This window comes from Myotis yumanensis, unplaced genomic scaffold, assembly GCF_028538775.1.
Source record: "Myotis yumanensis isolate MYYU_CA2020_CCGP unplaced genomic scaffold, mMyoYum1.0.hap1 SCAF_4, whole genome shotgun sequence".
Lineage (NCBI taxonomy): Eukaryota > Metazoa > Chordata > Mammalia > Chiroptera > Vespertilionidae > Myotis > Myotis yumanensis.
In genome coordinates this window covers 7,456,698-7,474,202 of record NW_027223755.1, presented here as the reverse complement: position 1 = coordinate 7,474,202, position 17,505 = coordinate 7,456,698, and the positions used below count along the sequence as shown (strand labels likewise).

Here is a 17,505-nt window from a genome sequence, read left to right as displayed (position 1 = left end):
AGTCTCCAATACCTTTCTCTGCTACAAGAAACCAGGGCTCCCTGCAGAAATGGCTGACTTCAGGTCTAGGGCAGGAATTTTACCAAATGAGACTGGAAGCTCTTTTCCTACTAGAAAGCAAAGAAGCTGCCAAAGATTTGTCAGAATGATTCAAGAGCAACCCGAAGAGGCAAAATACGGAACAGTTTTGCATGAAACACCTACAACGGACTGAAATAATAAAACTCTAAGTTGTTAATGTTACTAAATAAAAACCTCAACTGACAGCAGGGGCCAAGATGAAGCAAGCCTGCTGCTGCCTCGCTCACTGACGATACCCGGAAACCTTGGACAATATAAGGAGCAACTACTGCCTGAGGCAGATCCATAGAGACAGCCAGATTAGTGGCTGCCAGGGACTAGGGGGGAGGGGAAGGGAGGCGTGATATGGACTAGATGTTGGAGTCCCACCAAATTCCTAAACTGAAGCCCTAATCCCCAAAGTAATGGTGTTGGGAGGTGGGGCCTTGGGAGCTAAGGAGGTTTAGATGAGACCATGAAAATGGAGCCCCATGATGAGATTGGTACCCCCATATGAAGGTACCAGAGAGTTGCTCCCATTTTCTCTCTGCCGTGTAAGGACACAGCAAGAAGGCAGCTGCCTGTAAACCAGGAAGTGGGTCCTCACCGGAACCTGAACGTGCTGGCACCCTGATCTCAGACTTCCAGCCCAAGAACTGTGAAAAACAAATGTCTGCTGCATAAGCCAGCCCATGGGATTTTTGTTATCCCAGCCTAACTCCCTGAGGCAGGGAGTGTCTATTAATGGGTATAGGGTTTCTTTCTGGCATGATGAAAATATTCTAGAATCTTAGATAGTGGTGGATGATGATTGCATACCCTTGTGACTACACTAAAAACCAATGACCTGTATATTACAGAAGGATGAATTTATAATATGTGAATCATACCTCAGGAGAAAAAAAGAAAAGGAAAAAAAGAATAAATAAATCCCTTTTATTCTTACTTTGGATTTCCTAGTGGTCCTCCTGCAAACTGGGAGTTTCTGTCTAGAAATTCTTGCAAGCCTTTTAGTTCCAGCAGCACCGACTCCAGCATTTGGGAGGGAACACTACTTTCAATCTGTAAGAAAGAATTTTCAAAAGTTTAAAACAGTGAAAAGGCATATACTAGTATATGAAAAACATACACTGTATATCTATAACCAAATGTAAACTTTAATTTTGAAGTACCCTAACTTCATAAGCAGTGAAATTATTTCTTATATCAATTCACTGTTGGTGACCAGAATCAAGGGCTAGGTACCACATCCCTCCCCCCTACTCTGGTTTGATTGAGATATAATTTACAGACAGTAAAACATTCAAATCGTAAGTGAGTATCTTATTAACTTTTTGCATTTTAATACAGTCACAGCCAGACTACAGTATAAAACATTTCCAACACTCAGGAAAGCTCCCTAGTGCCCCTTTATTCATTCCCTCTCCCAGGCAAGTACTTTTTTTTTTTACTTCTATCACTATAGATTAGTTTAGCCTGTTCTCGAACTCCATATAAATGGAATCATATACTATAAGTACATGCCATTAGAAATGTGAACTGAAAAAAATTATCAGAATCGAAAAGATATCTGATATCTTTTCATTTAAAAAAGAATAAGTTTAAAGTAAATTGCATTCATATTCCACATCAAAAAAAATCTTACTACCCAAATTTATGATAATACATAGTTGTATAAGATGCTTTCTCAAAGTGATCTAGAATGTAGGCAAGTACATAGAAATTAGTACTGGGTCCATGACTGGATATATAAACAAAGTATTATATATAAATAGTAGCTTTAAGCAACATTGAGTAGGACTTACTCTAACCCTCACAAAAACCTCATGAGGGAGATATATTTTTCTCATTTCACAGAGTGGTATCAGGCTCTGAAATGCTAAGAAATTTACTCATCTGTTAATAAGGGTTAGAGCAGAGACTTAACCCAGGGATTGGACAGTTTATTGGACAAGGACACAAATGTAAAAGAATAACCACTGCATCTTGTGTATAACACCAAGAAATGTGCAACACGACACTCATTCATCAATAACAACCTGGTTACATACCAACAATGGACCACACTTACTGCGGTGATCTCTCTGTTGCCACTCTTGAATACTCTTTCCACAACTAAACTAGCATCCCAGATATTTCTGCAACAAAAAATATTTTCATAATTATGCTGCAGATGAATAAAAATAATTACAATACATAGTAAATTTCTTCTATGTGTTCATTAAAATGTAGTCATGGTTTCATTTAACATTGTACTAAGTTATCTGGAAAGAATGAAAACAGGAAAATTTTAAAAGCTGATATATCTAACTTACTTAACTAAGTCAAAAGGCTCTGGATAATGAGTTGTAAACAAGGAAGCTTATAATGCAAAAACAAATTTATAAAGGGGTTCTGCACCCTAACAAAAGCATACATCTCAAATCTAAGAAAAATACATAGCAATTAACTAGATAATATGGTAGACTGATTGCAAAAGTGGCTGTTATTCTTGACCCCTTCCTATACCTATCCCTTTTCAGCCTGACTTTGATGCTGCTCTCATAATGAGGGTCCATGCCCCACCTTTTGAATCTGGGTTTGCCTGGGCCGGCCAAAGTAAATGACGTGGAAATGGTGGTCGGCCGGTGCTGAGCAGAGGCAGCACGAGGTTCTGCAAGTCTCTGCCCTCGTGGAACCTGGCTACCACCATGTGAAAATCCCTGGCTGCCTGCTGGAGGATGAGAGGCACGTGGAGAACAGCCCAGCTGCTCCAGCTGAGGCCACTCCGGACCAGCATACAAACATGACCGTAAGCATGTGAGAGTCCAGCCAATGGGGAGAGAGCTCTCTTCAACCTCACGGCGGCTGCACAACCAAGAGTGAGCCTAGCCATGACCAGAACCGTCTAGCTGACTTGCAGGCACACGTCACAGAGTTATGGGGTTTGTTACGCTATGTAGAATATATATACATATATATGAACAAATATAGAAACATAGATGGTTAGATAATAAGAGTTGCATAATACAGAACAATCTTATTAATGGACAAGTGAATTAAACTTTAGGTACAATTTAATAGGAATAAATGAAGTCCCAAATATAGAATTAAAAATATTCAATGACACAAACTAGGCTAAGATGAGCAACTGTCAGGTATTCCATGAGAAACTTACCCCATGATTCGAGCAAAGTAAATGTATATGCCATTGTGCTTTCCGGAGTACACAACCTCTGGCCCAGCCATGTAGCTCATACTTGGGGCCTGAATGGCTGGGTTCCCTGAAGCTGGGGTAGACATGACAGGAGGGTGTACACCTTAACACACATAAGAAAAACAGACCTTAATATCGAACGATAAATATTCAGAATTCTCAACAACCCAAGTCTGCTCTATCTACACCCATAAGAATAGGCATTTACAAAAATACTGGAATAAACAGATATTTGATTTCTCTTGACAGAGGCTTTCCCATCTGGGCAATGCAGGATGGAAAGACAGACAGCTTGCCATCACTGCTCCTTAATGCTGGAATTGAAACTAACTGTATAGATTTCATGGCTGGTAATTAAATCTTGGTACCCAAATAAGGGGCTTTCCAGGTACTATTGGGTACTGTTGAAGATTTCCTAAGTAAAGGCATTCGCAGCCAAATGCAATAGTTGTTTGGATATCACTTCTTTTATTTTCTTTTATTGACTTTAGAAAGACAGAAAGAGAAAGTTGGGGGGAGGGGGGTTGATTTGTTGTTCCACTTCTTTATGCATTCACTGGGTGATTCTTATATGTGCCCTGACCAGAGACAGAAACTGTAACCTTGGCGTAATCAGGACGGTGCTCTAACAACTAAGCTACCCAGCCAGGATCTGCACGTCACTTCTTGGAAGTCACATTATTTTGACAGAAAAGGGTATTAATGATAAGACAGAATGCTAGCCCTTGATAGTAGTGATCTAAAGAAAAGAGGCACCTTGAGCTGGTGTTCCCAAAAAGGAGGGGTTTGGATATTGACCACCACCAGGAAAAGGAGAACCTACAGGAAATAAGAAAATAATGATTTAGAAAGTAACTCCCCAATTTTTGAATTTGTTCATAATTACACACAGAAGTTGTTTCTAAACTAAGAGTGAGGAGTGGCACCACTCATACTGTGCTCTAGAATTAGGGACTTGACTCATTTCCCAGTGCTTTTGAACATCTCCACTTTGGAAAACATGGAGATGGGAGTTTGCTTATTATTAAATCATTCATTTCCTTCCTTTTCAATAAATAACAAATGAGTTCTGTAAACACTTATGGTCACATCTTATTTTGTTCCCTAATATACATTAAGAACTCAATATACCATTATTTTTAAGAGTCAGGTATCTTTATAACTATTCACCAATACAGTAGCAGTAAATAAAATATAATGAAAAGCTTTATTAAAGGTTCTACAATTCAGTCTATTGGAAACAGTTTCATTTCAGTGTTTCATACTCACTAGCATAGACAGGAGAGCCCAAGATGGGACCAACATTACTGGGGGTGGGGAGAGTGGCTGGAAATCTCATTTGCGCTTCACCGCCGTACCTGTCGATAACAACACAGACTGAGTTTATCCAGTGAAACAGTCCGCCTTAAAGGCTGGAATTGTTCTAAAGTCTGCTTAGCTTTCAAAATAGAGCTTCAAGCACTAGGTATTGTGTTTACAGTGAAATACAGGGTGGAGCAAAAGTAGGTTTACAGTTGTGAGTACAGAGTTTTTCTTGTATTACTTTTGCCCACCCTGTATATACATAGATACATTAAAAAAAATACTTATTTAGTAAAAGTTGACTTGAAATTCTATCAGGAAGTATTATAAGGGACTGGCAATTTCTAATAAAAGGTTAGCAGAACATAGAATTTACTTAATGAGATATGGTACTGTAATTTTCATACTAGATTATAGTTAGACAGACCTTTAAAAAAATTCTTTTAAACAAGTCACATTTCAAACTCTTATCCTTAGGTAAAAGTTTTCCAAATATAAGTATCTGTTTGATACCAAGTTTCCTTAGAGTGACTCAAATCTCAGTGCCAATAAGACCTATGTAGCATAAGTGACTCAATGGGGAAACAGAAAAGAGAGATGAGATAGTAGCTGAGGTAGAAAGAGGTATAAAAGAAGACCAGACAGAAGAATGAGTAACAATGCACAAACTGCTAATTAATTAGCTGCTTCTATTAGCATTATAATCTTTCCAGAGTTCACCTTTGTGCAAACAAATTTTTGTAACTCAACTGTCTGGCAAGCCCTTAAACTATCACATTACCAATAGCAACCATTTTAAAAAGTGGCCAAGAACAAGAGAAAACTGACATATACCTGAAGAAAGCCCGAGCAGCCCACGCTGATACTTCTCTATCACAGGCAGCGGTGGAACAAGCAAGGATAAGGCAAGTTGCACAAGCCTGGTCCTCCTGTTTAAAAAGAGTATCTTCCCTTATATTAAACATAACATGTAAAAAGTGTTGCTTCATGCTGTACCCAGTGTTCAAATCTGTGCCTAGTGTATAGCAGATCTCAATAAATATTTGCTGACTTAATGAAATCAATTCATTTGAAAAAGGAGAAATAAAAAAGTATTGGTTTTAAACTTAGAGTGTATTAGAACTGCTCCCAAATATCAGTACGTATGTAGTGGTCAATGTAAAGAAAGAAAGATTGGTAAGATTACCTGTTAATTACAGTATTTTTGGTCCTAACATAAAAATTAGCTATCTTTCCATTATTTAAATTATCATCACAGTAAAAAAAAAAAAGTACAAATAATTACCTGATGTAATTTAAAGAATCTTTCAATCTCTTCTCCATCTCCACCCACATTACTCACAAGTAGATGCCTCAGTTGATCTACTGGTCTAAGTTTATGAAACATAAGACTCCCCTATGAAGTTAAAAAAAAATAAATAAAAAGAACATGAATACAGGTAACAAATTTACCAAGTTTGATAACAATGGACCCTGTTATCTTATTTAATAAAATCAAGGAAACGAACAAAAATACAATACAAAGTAAACCAGTCAAAAAAAGCATCTACATTTCAACTCCCAACCTAAGCTAAATCTAAATATCCATAATGAATTTAATAAGAAAACACTGCTCTGTCACACACACATCAGTACAGCATGTGCCACTACCATGCGGAAGGCAGCTGTCCTTCTGACTAGAAGGTTACAGTTAGATTACCCATTAGTCACGTTGGCACAAGCATATTCATTTAAGAAAAAAAAAATGAAGCCGGATCCTTTTTCATACCTTACACCAGGATAAATTCCAAGCAGATCAAAGATTTAAAGGACAAAATAAAAAATATAATAGCATTAAAAGAAACTATGGGTGAATGCTTTTATGAACCTCAGAGTGGGAAGTATTTTTCACTATCACATAAACCCTAAAAGATAACTTGAAAATTTCAACTACTTATAAATGTATCCAACTCCTTGATACACAAAGAGCTTTTATAAATTAAATAAAAAAGAAAATTCAACAGAAAAGTATGTACAAAATAGAAAGATAGTTCACAGAAAAATGAGCTCTGAAAATGACAGTGGGTCTCGCTCTTAACAAGATGGCATATTGTACTGGGATAGGATGCAGGGACACAGGCACTTAGCATTGTGTACGCACATAGGGAAGTCTGGCAACATCCATCCCAATTATCAATGCACATACTCTCTGTTGAATTTCTAGGATTTACAAACATTCCTGCCCCAGCCAGATTGGCTCAGTGGATAGAACAGTGGCCTGTGGACCAAAGTGTCCCAGGTTCAATTCCGGTCAAGGACACCTTGGTTGCAGGCTCCTCCCCCACCAGGGCCCTGGTCAGGGCTCATTCAGGAGGCAACCAATCGATGTGTTTCTCTCACATTGATGTTTCTCTCTGTCTTTCCCCCTCTCTTCTACTCTCCCTAAAAATCAATGGAAAAATATCCTCGGGTGAGGAGTAAAAAAAAAGAGTAAACATTCCCAAGAACTTAAGTAAATGACTACCAAGCAACTATTCCAAATATAAAAACATTAAATATGGCTTCCCTTCTTATTGTCTTCATTTAATAGAGTATGTGCATACCTGTGCTGAGAGGAGAACAAATTTCTTTGGAGGCAACATGTGCTGCTGCACAACAACCGGTGAGTCAGTTATTGGAATATGATCCTTATTTAAAGGTGTAATTACTTTCTCAACTTTCAATTCATCTATTGCAGAAAGAGCCCAGGAATGACCATCGACACGGGTCGTCATCTATACAAAAGAAACAAACTTTTAATACTGATAGTACTAAAGTTAATATTAAAAAAATCTTTAAAAAGGAAAAGTCATACAGACGCAATCTGTAATTAAGTGTAGAATTTAATAAATTAATACATTAACAAATATTCTCAAAAGTCTGTGTTTAATTTTCTACTGTCTAGTTATTTCAATCAGGCATCTTCTATAATTCCCAAGGATAAAGGAAATTTCTCCTGGCAAACTATAAATAGTATTTACTAGAATTACAATTCTTTCCATAACCAAACACCAACTACCTTCCCATCTTTCCAGGAACGACTGATCTATACGTAGATTCAGTGCTTACATTTTACTGACATGTAGATTTTTACTCTCTTCAAAGCTAAGATATTTCTTTAAAAAAAAAAATGCTTTAATCTCCTAAAATACTTTTATTATAAAACAATTCAAGCATCCATATGCCCAGTACTTAGATTCAATAATTGTTAAAATTTTGCCATATCTGCTCTCTCTCTTTCTTTCTTTTATTAAACCACTTGAAAGTTATGGATATATCACTAAATACTTTTGCATGCATGTCCTAAAAGTAAGGCAGTTTTCTTATATAACCAAAATACTATTATAACATTTAAGAATATTAACAATTCTCTGACCTAATGTCCAGCCAATATTGAATTTCCCATGGTTCCAATGTCTTTTAGAGCTGTTTTGGGGAGATTAGAATTTGGCTAAAGTTTATGAACTACATTTATATTTGTTTGTTTGTTTTTGTAAAAAGTCCATACTTGTTTAAGAAGAACTCAAATATTAAATAAACGAAATAAGATATAAAGTATTTGCTTAAAAAAATAGTTAGCACTTGTTGAGTGCTTCCTATGTACCAAGCAGTGTTCTTGGTGCTACATACATGAATTCATTTAATCCCACAATAATCCCATAGAGGTAGGAACTATAACTATTACAGACAAGGAAATTGAGGGCCGGAGACATGTTAAGTCCTTTGAGCCATAACTTCGAGAAAATGGAGCCAGAATGCAAACCTGCAACCACTAACATTGCACTCCCATCAGGAAAGGGTTTATATCTTACTAAGTTCTGAATCCTTCGTCTATCACAGGATGAAACACAGTAGGCGCTCAGTAAAGTCCAAAGGATAAAGGAAAGAATTTGAGAAAGGTGCTCCTTGACCCCAAACCAACCTTCTTCTTTGTTTTTTTTCGAACTAGTCACATTTATTGCAATCCGGGACTATGAGGGGGCATCTTGCTTTCCCAAATCTCATAGTAATAAGATGGTGGCAAAACCAGACTTATATAGGCAAAGATCACAAAGGTATTGATTACATCTCAAGGTTTGGAATGAGGAACCTGGTTTGCAAAAAAAGCAGTTTACAGAAGCAGAAGCAGTATGTGATCTAAATTACAGTTTGGGTCTCTGGATCACTGAATTGACAGAAACACATTATCTAAAGCCCTCAGGTCTGGAATGAGGAACCTGGTCAGACTTAAGCATGTTATCTAAATTACAGTTTTGGGTCTCCGGAACATTGAGTCAACAGGGACACATTAACTGGAGCCCTCTGACCTTGGGATAACTGTGCTGTCCTTCCCAGGTAAAGGAAAATATGCTTTCTAAGACCAGTATGACCACTACAAATAGAATCTCACATTACAATCAATAGCCCAAACCAACCTTCTGCTCCTAAGCCGGAAACTTGGTCCAGGACAGAAACTCGGAGAAGCCTTTACAAACCATGAACCCATCCTGGGGGTTGGGTTCTTCCGCCTCCCATCTACACACCTTTTCCCACTGCTCTGATCAAAAGGGCTTAAGCTGGAGAATAACCAGGAAGCAGTAGTGACAGCTGGAACCAAAATGCCCATATTCACACCCCAGTGCGAGTTGGTTTACCTGTTTAATCAGCACCCTCTGGGGCAGGCAACATGGACTGTGCTAGGGCATCTAGGACAGATGGGGGTGGCATAGGGGACAGGGAGGGGAGGGAGCGGATGGCCTCCCTGGGCCACACCCCTGGCAGCACCAGCCTACCCTTAGGTCCTCAGGGGCCGGGATGGGAGGCCAGATGGGGACTGGGCAAGGACAGCGGGGTCGCCTCCTCACTCAGAGCCTGGACATCGACCTCATGGTGTACGTGGTGGTATTTGCTTTTAAAACACAAGTATGTGTGTATGTGCATGTTTGGTTATGTAGGAAAGAGAGAAAACAAGATGGGGAAAACGCTGATAATTTGCTAATGGGGATTCGAGTTACCATTTTCTCTATTCTTGCGCATGTTTGCAAATTTCTATAATAAAAATTTTTAGTTTAGGAAGGACTATAAATTAAAGAGATTAATATAAATTCCCAAGTCATAACTATAATGGATGGCCTCATGTTAACTAAAAATACATTTAAATGGGGCAAAGATAATTCAGAAAAGATATATGCATTTTTGGGTTCACTACGAAAAATATACTACAAGGGTTTCAAAGTTTACTTTAAAGATATTTTTAATGATTACTATGACTTCTAACTTCACAGAGAAAAAACAAAGAATTAACGGGATACATTTTTTTCCCATTATGATTTCTAATCATGAGATTGTTAGATGCAAACAGTAATAAATCAAAAGGTAAAATTTCTTACAATTTTATTCTTCACTTAAAATTACATAAAAAGCTCATTACAATTCTCAAGATAACTTACCTGGGTTTCCATCATTGGCTTTTGGAAAGGAAATGTATCATGGTTGACACACCACAAAATGTCATTATCTTCATTTTCTGAGGCTGCCATCAACAGAATTCCTAAAAGTTTAATACACAAACCTAATGATGCCAAATAATATGCATCCTAAATAATCTTAGCAATTAACATTAATATACATACAGCATTAATCATTAAAGGTAAGTAAGTTACAAAAATAGAAAGAAATTCCCTAAAAGAACTTATAATCATTGGTAAGATCATTAAATGTTCCAGATCTTCTACTTTACTTTTTTCAAGTAAACACTTATTTTTTTTCAGACTGTGACATTTCTAAAGTTAGAATATATTCTGACATTAATGGATTTATCAGTTTAATTACCAATTTTAAAAACATGTTTAATATATAAATTCTGTGACTTACAATCAATCTAATATTCAATGAAATGCAGTTCATATACTGGTTAATTGAAACATATCAATAGTAAAGATGAAGCTCCCAGTGGAACGGCAGAGATAAATATATTATAAAAGCATTACCTCAACACTAGCTGATATCACAGTTTGATTTTTAAATATATTCTCTTGTGCTCAATTCCAGCTCCTTCCACTAATTTGCTCCCTTTACAGTGACTTTAGAGATATCAGTCTTAAGTCCACTGGATGGTGATAGTTAATGGGACCATAATTAATTAAAATGTATAACCAGTTTGTGAAAAACAGAGTAATTTAATTTAAAGTGGTAGAAAAAGATTTCTTAAAATTTAGTATACTTACCAATTGAAAATGCTTAAAATATGATGTTAACATTAAAAAAAGTTCCTGAATAAGAAATCAAAACATTCTAAATTTTACTGAAAAATCTTTATTTTCAAATGCTTCAGTGCATCCTAATTATAATAATTTTAAGCACCCAATCTTCAATATGGTAGTGTTTTAGAACTTACCTTTACTATAGAGAGCTTTATGTACTTTTGAAGGCTTTTCCACTGTGGAAGATGCTGAGAACCCAGGAGGTAAGCGGACATGAACCAGTGTCAATGTATTAGGTCGTGCTAATGGCTGTCTGAATGGGCAGGTGCTGAAATATAACCTTACACCTGATGATGGGTAAAATTATAAATCAGTAACAGAAAATAAAAGGTACATATGTATTGTTATTAACGCAATTCCAAAGAAACAGAGAACTCTGTTAAAGCCACACATCACTTTCCTGACTGATCTTAAGTTACCAGGAGAAGTGGATTTCCATGACAATATCACTTGACATCCAGAGGTGGATCAACAAATCTAGCAGGAAGAGCCTGCCACTCTAAGTGGTGAGCCTCAGGCTCCGTCCCTGACTGTTGGCCACCTTAGCTTCCAGCTGGTTTTACATCTATAAAATGAGCAAACAGAACCGAGGAGTCCTCCAATTCTCCAAATCCTTAATTTTATAAATCATTAATGTGGCTTTATAGTTGATACAGAAGTAAAAATTTCTCTCATATTTCTAATCATAGATTTCCAATTCTGAGGATTATTAAGTTACAAAAGCAATAACAAACATATAAATAAAAACTTACCGGCATGTGTGACAGCCAATAACTGACAGTCCAATGACTCAGAGTTTTCAATCACTGCTATTTGAACAATTGGTTTAAAAACAGAACGATCTATAGTCCTACAAGAAAGAAAAAAACCACACTAGTATATTTTTAAAATGTGTCTACCAAATTATAAGGAACATTTTCCACCAGAAACTTTACAAGTCAAAATATACAGGAAAGTAACACAACAGCAGCAAGAACTGGCAAAACCCTTGAATGTGTGTTGTTTACATTAGTTAATATTGTTAAGAGTAACCTTTTTTCAAAGACATAAAAGAAGGCTAATGGGGAACAAGATGTTCTCAGAGCATCAAATTAACATTGTAAAAGTTACCGCCAATTAAAAAGGGGAAAAATGAACCTTTAAATGAAGAGATCTGGTGAACACCATCTTAACCAACTCTTCAATAATGGTAAACTGGTGTTATGCCTCCTGATGTAATGCTATAGGAAATTCACATTACCTATGTGATAGTAGCTAAAGAAAAATTACCTTTAATCTAGTATGGAAAAAAAGACAAATTCAGAAAACTCCTGCCCCTCCCTCCCAAATGTGAACATTTTGAAAAAATTGTAATGGAAGTTCTGCTCTACATTAAAAAGATTAATGACCGATTTGATTCATGAGCTCTGACTGAACCTGGAGAAAAATGGGAAGAAAAATAGCTATAAAGAGTTTTGGGAATCAGTGTGTAATTTCAATATGAACTATCTATCTATATAAAAGGCTAAGCGACCGGCTGACTGGCCAACAGCTATGATACGCACTGACCGGGGGCAGACGCTCAACAGAGGAGCTGCCGAGCGACAGCAACTTTGCAGAGTGTCTTCTCGCACTCTGGGACCCTTCGGGGGATGTCAGAGAGATGGTTTCGGCCTGATCCCCACAGGCCAGACCGAGGGACCCCACCTGCCAGAGGGACCTCGCTCACTCCACAGACACCTCTCGAGCCCCAGTACCGCCCCAGGTGTGGCCGACCGGGGAGGGACAATGGGAGGCTGGATCCAAGGCGTGTCCAGCCCATCTCGCCCAGTCCTGCCCTCCTGGTCATCTTCTAATTACTTTTTAAAAAATATATATTTTATTGATTTTTTACAGAGAGGAAGGGAGAGGGATAGAGAGTTAGAAACATGGATGAGAGAGAAACATCGATCAGCTGCCTCCTGAACCCCCTCCCACTGGGGATGTGCCTGCAACCAAGGTACATGCCCTTGACTGGAATCGAACCCAGGACCCCTCAGTCCGCAGGCCGACGCTCCATCCACTGAGCCAAACTGTTCAGGGCTCTAATTACTTTTTTTTTTTTTTTTTTTTTTTCTTTTTTTAATATATTTTATTGATTTTTTACAGAGAGGAAGGGAGAGAGATAGAGAGTTAGAAACATCGATGAGAGAGAAACATCGACCAGCTGCCTCCTGCACATCTCCCACTGGGGATGTGCCCGCAACCCAGGTACATGCCCTTGACCGGAATCGAACCCGGGACCCTTGAGTCCGCAGGCAGACGCTCTATCCACTGAGCCAAACCGGTTTTGGCAGGGCTCTAATTACTTTTAATGTGCACAATCTGTGCACCGGGCCTCTACTATAATTATAATATTATTAATTTTTAGGTGTGGAACTGATATTGTAGCTAGGAGATAGAAGATGAAGGATTTAAAGATAAAAGTAATGATTTCTGCAACTGACTTTTCAAATGGCTCATAGAGTGAGCAACTGAGGCAAACTGTTAATTGGTGAATTTAGATCCAGGGTATACCAGTTTTATGCCCTTCAACATTCCTATTTTAGAGATACTTTGAGAAGTAATTTTAGTATGCTGCACATAAATAGTATAATTGTGCCTGCAAATGAAATGTCTGACAATAAGTTACAATCACCTCGCAATGTTTCCAGCAGCAGAGACTATAGAATTCTGCGACACCGAGGCAACTCTGCTCATTCCTTGTCCATCGCTGCCCAAATCATAAACCTGTAAACAAAAATTGTACCCATGACTATAACCTGTATACATGTTATTTAATAATTTTTTTCACTTTTTAATGCTTTATTCATTAATTTAAAAAAATATACTTTTAGCCCAGCCAGCGTGGCATAGTGGTTGAACGCCAACCTCTGAACCAGGAGGTCACGGTTCAATCCCTGATAGAGGCACATCCCCGGGTTGCGGGCTCAATCTCCATCCCCAGAAAGGAGTGTGCAGGAGGCAGTCAATCGGTGATGTTTCTCTTTCTTTGATGTTTCTATCTCTCTATCCCTCTCCCTTCTTCTCTCTCAAAAAATCAATATATACTTTTAACACACACCATATAGCATCAGTCATCAGGTCAAGCATTCAGCTGGTTTCCTTAGTTTCTGCCAGGAGTTATTTTATCTGATCACATTTAAAAGAAAGACTCTCACCCCATTTGGCATTTATATACACTGTGCCAGTGAGTTCACACTACTGATGTACATGTAAAATCCACATGGTATGTGCTCACCGGAGACAAAACAGTGCACACCTGTCAAAAGGTCATCTTTATAGAAGAGGGTAAAACACACAAACTTTTTCCATAAGTAGAATCCTATCTGGTCATCTGTTGCATAAATTGTTTCTAAAGCTTATGACAGAGCAGCCAGGCCTCAGCACTGCTGGGCACCGATATTGGCTACTTTACTATTGCAGACTGTCCTTCCACATTAAATGCACAACGTTCCTACCACTTAAAACTTAGTCAGGTGGAAGTCTCAGACTTCTGTACTGCGCTTGTCCGGAAACAGTTAAATCGGCTTTTAAAGCCTCTCAGATATGTTTTAAAACATACTTCATGGAATGTTCTTCATGTATCATAGCAGCTCATACCTGTGATAGAACAAGCTTTCAGTTTTCCTTTCTTCTTCTACATTCACTATTCACAGACAAAACAGGCGCCATGTTTTTCTTTTTTGTGTTTTGTTTCTCAGGCTTCTGAGGTTGCTGACTGTGCCACAGCTCAGCTGTATACTACAGGTTGAAATTTGACATTAAATATTACTAATCTAGCAGAATCTGGCTGGCCCCTGCCAGTGTGTGGGCACTTCTTCAGTTAAATCTATTCTTTGGCAGCTGACATGCGCACTGACAGAAAAATTCAGTGACTTGTTGCTAGAGATATCACAACTAATGTTTGTTTGCAAGCATGTGTGTTTACAATTCTCTTTTTATTTTCTTTTATGAGGTTTTACCCTGGAATATAGTTTCTTTCTTCCTCCAATATTTGAAATCTGGCTTAAAAGATAACTTGAATGTGTAATATAATTGATAAAAAAAAGTCATGTCAGATATAGTTTCTAAAAATCCAACAATCTGAGTATTTGTTCATGTAAATGCATTTTAAAAAGGGTTAACAAGGTTCTAGCCTAGTATTATACAAAATTCAGAATGGTAATTGGTGAAATCAATTTTTAAAATTTGTACTGTTGACACTAAAGCAGATGTCCCAGACTCCCCCGCTTTGCACTCCCTCCACCCAGCCCCCGCTGCCCTCTGTCCATCACCACACTGTTGTCTGTGCCCAGGCCCTCTGACAGCTGTACCCATGCCCCTGTTCCTATTTTGTATGTCAGTTGTTGTTTTTTTACAACTTTATTAAATAGACTTTTCCCTTTTTAGGCATCCTTTAACTTTGGCACTTCATATAGGTTTGGAAACATTCACAGATTTGAAATTTCATTAAAAAGTGGTCTGGATTTTTTTTTTATATCACACAGTTCATAGGAAAAGTGTAAAGAGCGACTAAATCATCTTCTTTAAAAACAGGGATGCTAGGCCCTGGCCAGGTAGTTCAGTTGTTTAGAGCATCGTCCTGATATACCAAGGTTGCTGGCTGCATCTCCAGCAGGGCACATACAAGAAGCAGCCAATGAATGCATAAATAAGTGGAACAACAAATCAATGTTTCTCTCTCTCTCTCTCTCTCAAAATTAATAAACAAAACAAAAAAGGGAGGCTTATTCCCACCTTAAATGGTAGTATAATATTAACATTTACCTGTATTACTCCTTTCTCAGATCGTGTGTATAAAATGTTTCTAGAATTATCAATTTCAATTTGAACAATAGGATCTGAAAGACACACAAAAAAACCCTCAAAGATTAACAAATCAAATACAGTAAGTAGCCACTTAAATTAAAATTGTCAAATTAGAACTTTGCATTCAGAGGCTTTCCTCTTGCTTTGTAAAAGCAGACGTCAAATACTGTGACTGGGTTATAAGAGCATGAAAAATAAGTTGTTCTATCTAAATAAATGTTAAACCAAACCCAAAACAAGTTCTATGCTATTTCTTCATTTAACTAACATTCAGTGAGTGTTTGCTATATGCTAGGAACACATGAAACAACTGTTCCTCAGTCCATTCCAACAAGAAACTGCCAGTTTAGTTTAATGATTCACTGTGTGAAGGGCAATAATTTATTTTAGTCATAAAAACTTTTTACCTTATTTCACTGGAGCATTTTAAAATTAATTCACTGGCCTCTCTTTTTGTTAAAAACTCATATATATTCATTTTGTGCCTGGGACTTGTTCTAGACCAGGCAAAACATATTAGATGTATGACTGCCTAGCTCTCACACAAACACCCACATGCTTTGCTTTTAACAGCTTATGTACAACTGTTTTAGAACATGTTCCGTGATGCTACGTTATAGGAACTTGGGAATACACCCACACTGTTTCCATGTTTTATAATCCCCTCTTCCTTTAGGAGACCTTGTGAAGCCTGGGCCAGTGGCCCAGTTGGTAGGAGCATCATCCCCTACGCCAAATGTTACGGGTTCGATTACTGGTCAGGGCTATACGTAGGTTTCGAGTTTAATACCCAGTCGATTCCTGGTTGGGGTGCATACGGGAGGTAACTGATTGATGTTTCTCTCTTTCTCTCTCTCCCTCCCCCCCTTCCTCTCCCTCTAAACACCAATAAAAACAGATTCTCAGGTGAAGATTAAAAAAAAAAAAAAAAAAGAGATTTTATGGATATATAACAAATGTATTTAGTAAGACAAAATTTCAATTAAGAATGAGAATTTCTCAAGAAATGTTAAGTCACTGATCTGCTAAAAATTTTTGACAAGTTTATTTGTTTTCTACTTACCATCTTCTGAGAATGTGAATTGTAGCAATGAAGGAACAAGAAAAGAAAGTGAGCTCTTTGAGTGGTTGATTTTCCTACATCTTTGGCTAAACCAACCTGCTTCTGCCTTAAAAGAAAAAATTGAGAGAAGACTTGTAAATGAGGATACCTCCGTCATAGCAACTATTGCAAACCCACGTTTATAAAAAACCTCAGATCTTACTGAAATACCAATAATTGTAAATGAAGACATACTACTCAAAAGTAGCCCTGAGTTTAGTCCTGTAATTAGAAATAGAACATGTAGTTAGCTATAACTAAATTACTGCCCTCAATGAAATCTATGTCAATTCCAGAAACCTCAATAGTGCTATGCTAGTGAACTCACATTTTAATTCTCTTAAAAACTATCTGAAAGTATAAGGAACATAATAAGCCGAGTTTGTAAGTGCCCAAAGACATAGGGTCAATATCATCGTATCCCACTTCTGCTAAAAGGAAATTTTAACAAGAGCAACCACCACCATCATAATCTATAATCTACTTTTCAAAGGTTGAGTTTTGCCATACAAAACCAATTCCTAGTAATGAACAAAGCTAGGAGAAACTGGGCAAGAAAGAGGTATAATGTAATATTAAAAACACACCTGACCTGGGTTCTAACCCTAGTTCTGCCACTAATTAGATTGAAAATATTACTTTATCAGTTTTCTAAGGTTTACCTTATGCAAAAGGCAACAGGAGGGAGAAGATGAACGAGAAAAGGACACAAAAAGGCATTTCAGAATAGAAAAAACATAAATGACCAATAAATA

At 37.5% G+C, this 17,505-nt stretch overlaps 1 protein-coding gene across 1 annotated transcript in view; it reads right to left on the bottom strand.

The window, feature by feature from the left end:
• NUP155 (nucleoporin 155) overlaps positions 1-17,505 on the bottom strand; it is a 47,061-nt gene that overhangs the window by 19,807 nt on the left and 9,749 nt on the right. The window contains exons 7-20 of the mRNA XM_070411815.1: positions 16,712-16,817; positions 15,607-15,680; positions 13,475-13,566; positions 11,571-11,668; positions 10,953-11,105; positions 10,006-10,106; positions 7,141-7,311; positions 5,844-5,954; positions 5,393-5,487; positions 4,526-4,614; positions 4,013-4,075; positions 3,218-3,359; positions 2,132-2,198; positions 1,007-1,122 (exon numbers count right to left, since the gene is read on the bottom strand). Of these exons, the coding sequence (XP_070267916.1) occupies positions 1,007-1,122; positions 2,132-2,198; positions 3,218-3,359; positions 4,013-4,075; positions 4,526-4,614; positions 5,393-5,487; positions 5,844-5,954; positions 7,141-7,311; positions 10,006-10,106; positions 10,953-11,105; positions 11,571-11,668; positions 13,475-13,566; positions 15,607-15,680; positions 16,712-16,817 (1,478 nt within the window). The remainder of the gene's footprint in view (positions 1-1,006; positions 1,123-2,131; positions 2,199-3,217; positions 3,360-4,012; positions 4,076-4,525; positions 4,615-5,392; positions 5,488-5,843; positions 5,955-7,140; positions 7,312-10,005; positions 10,107-10,952; positions 11,106-11,570; positions 11,669-13,474; positions 13,567-15,606; positions 15,681-16,711; positions 16,818-17,505) is intronic.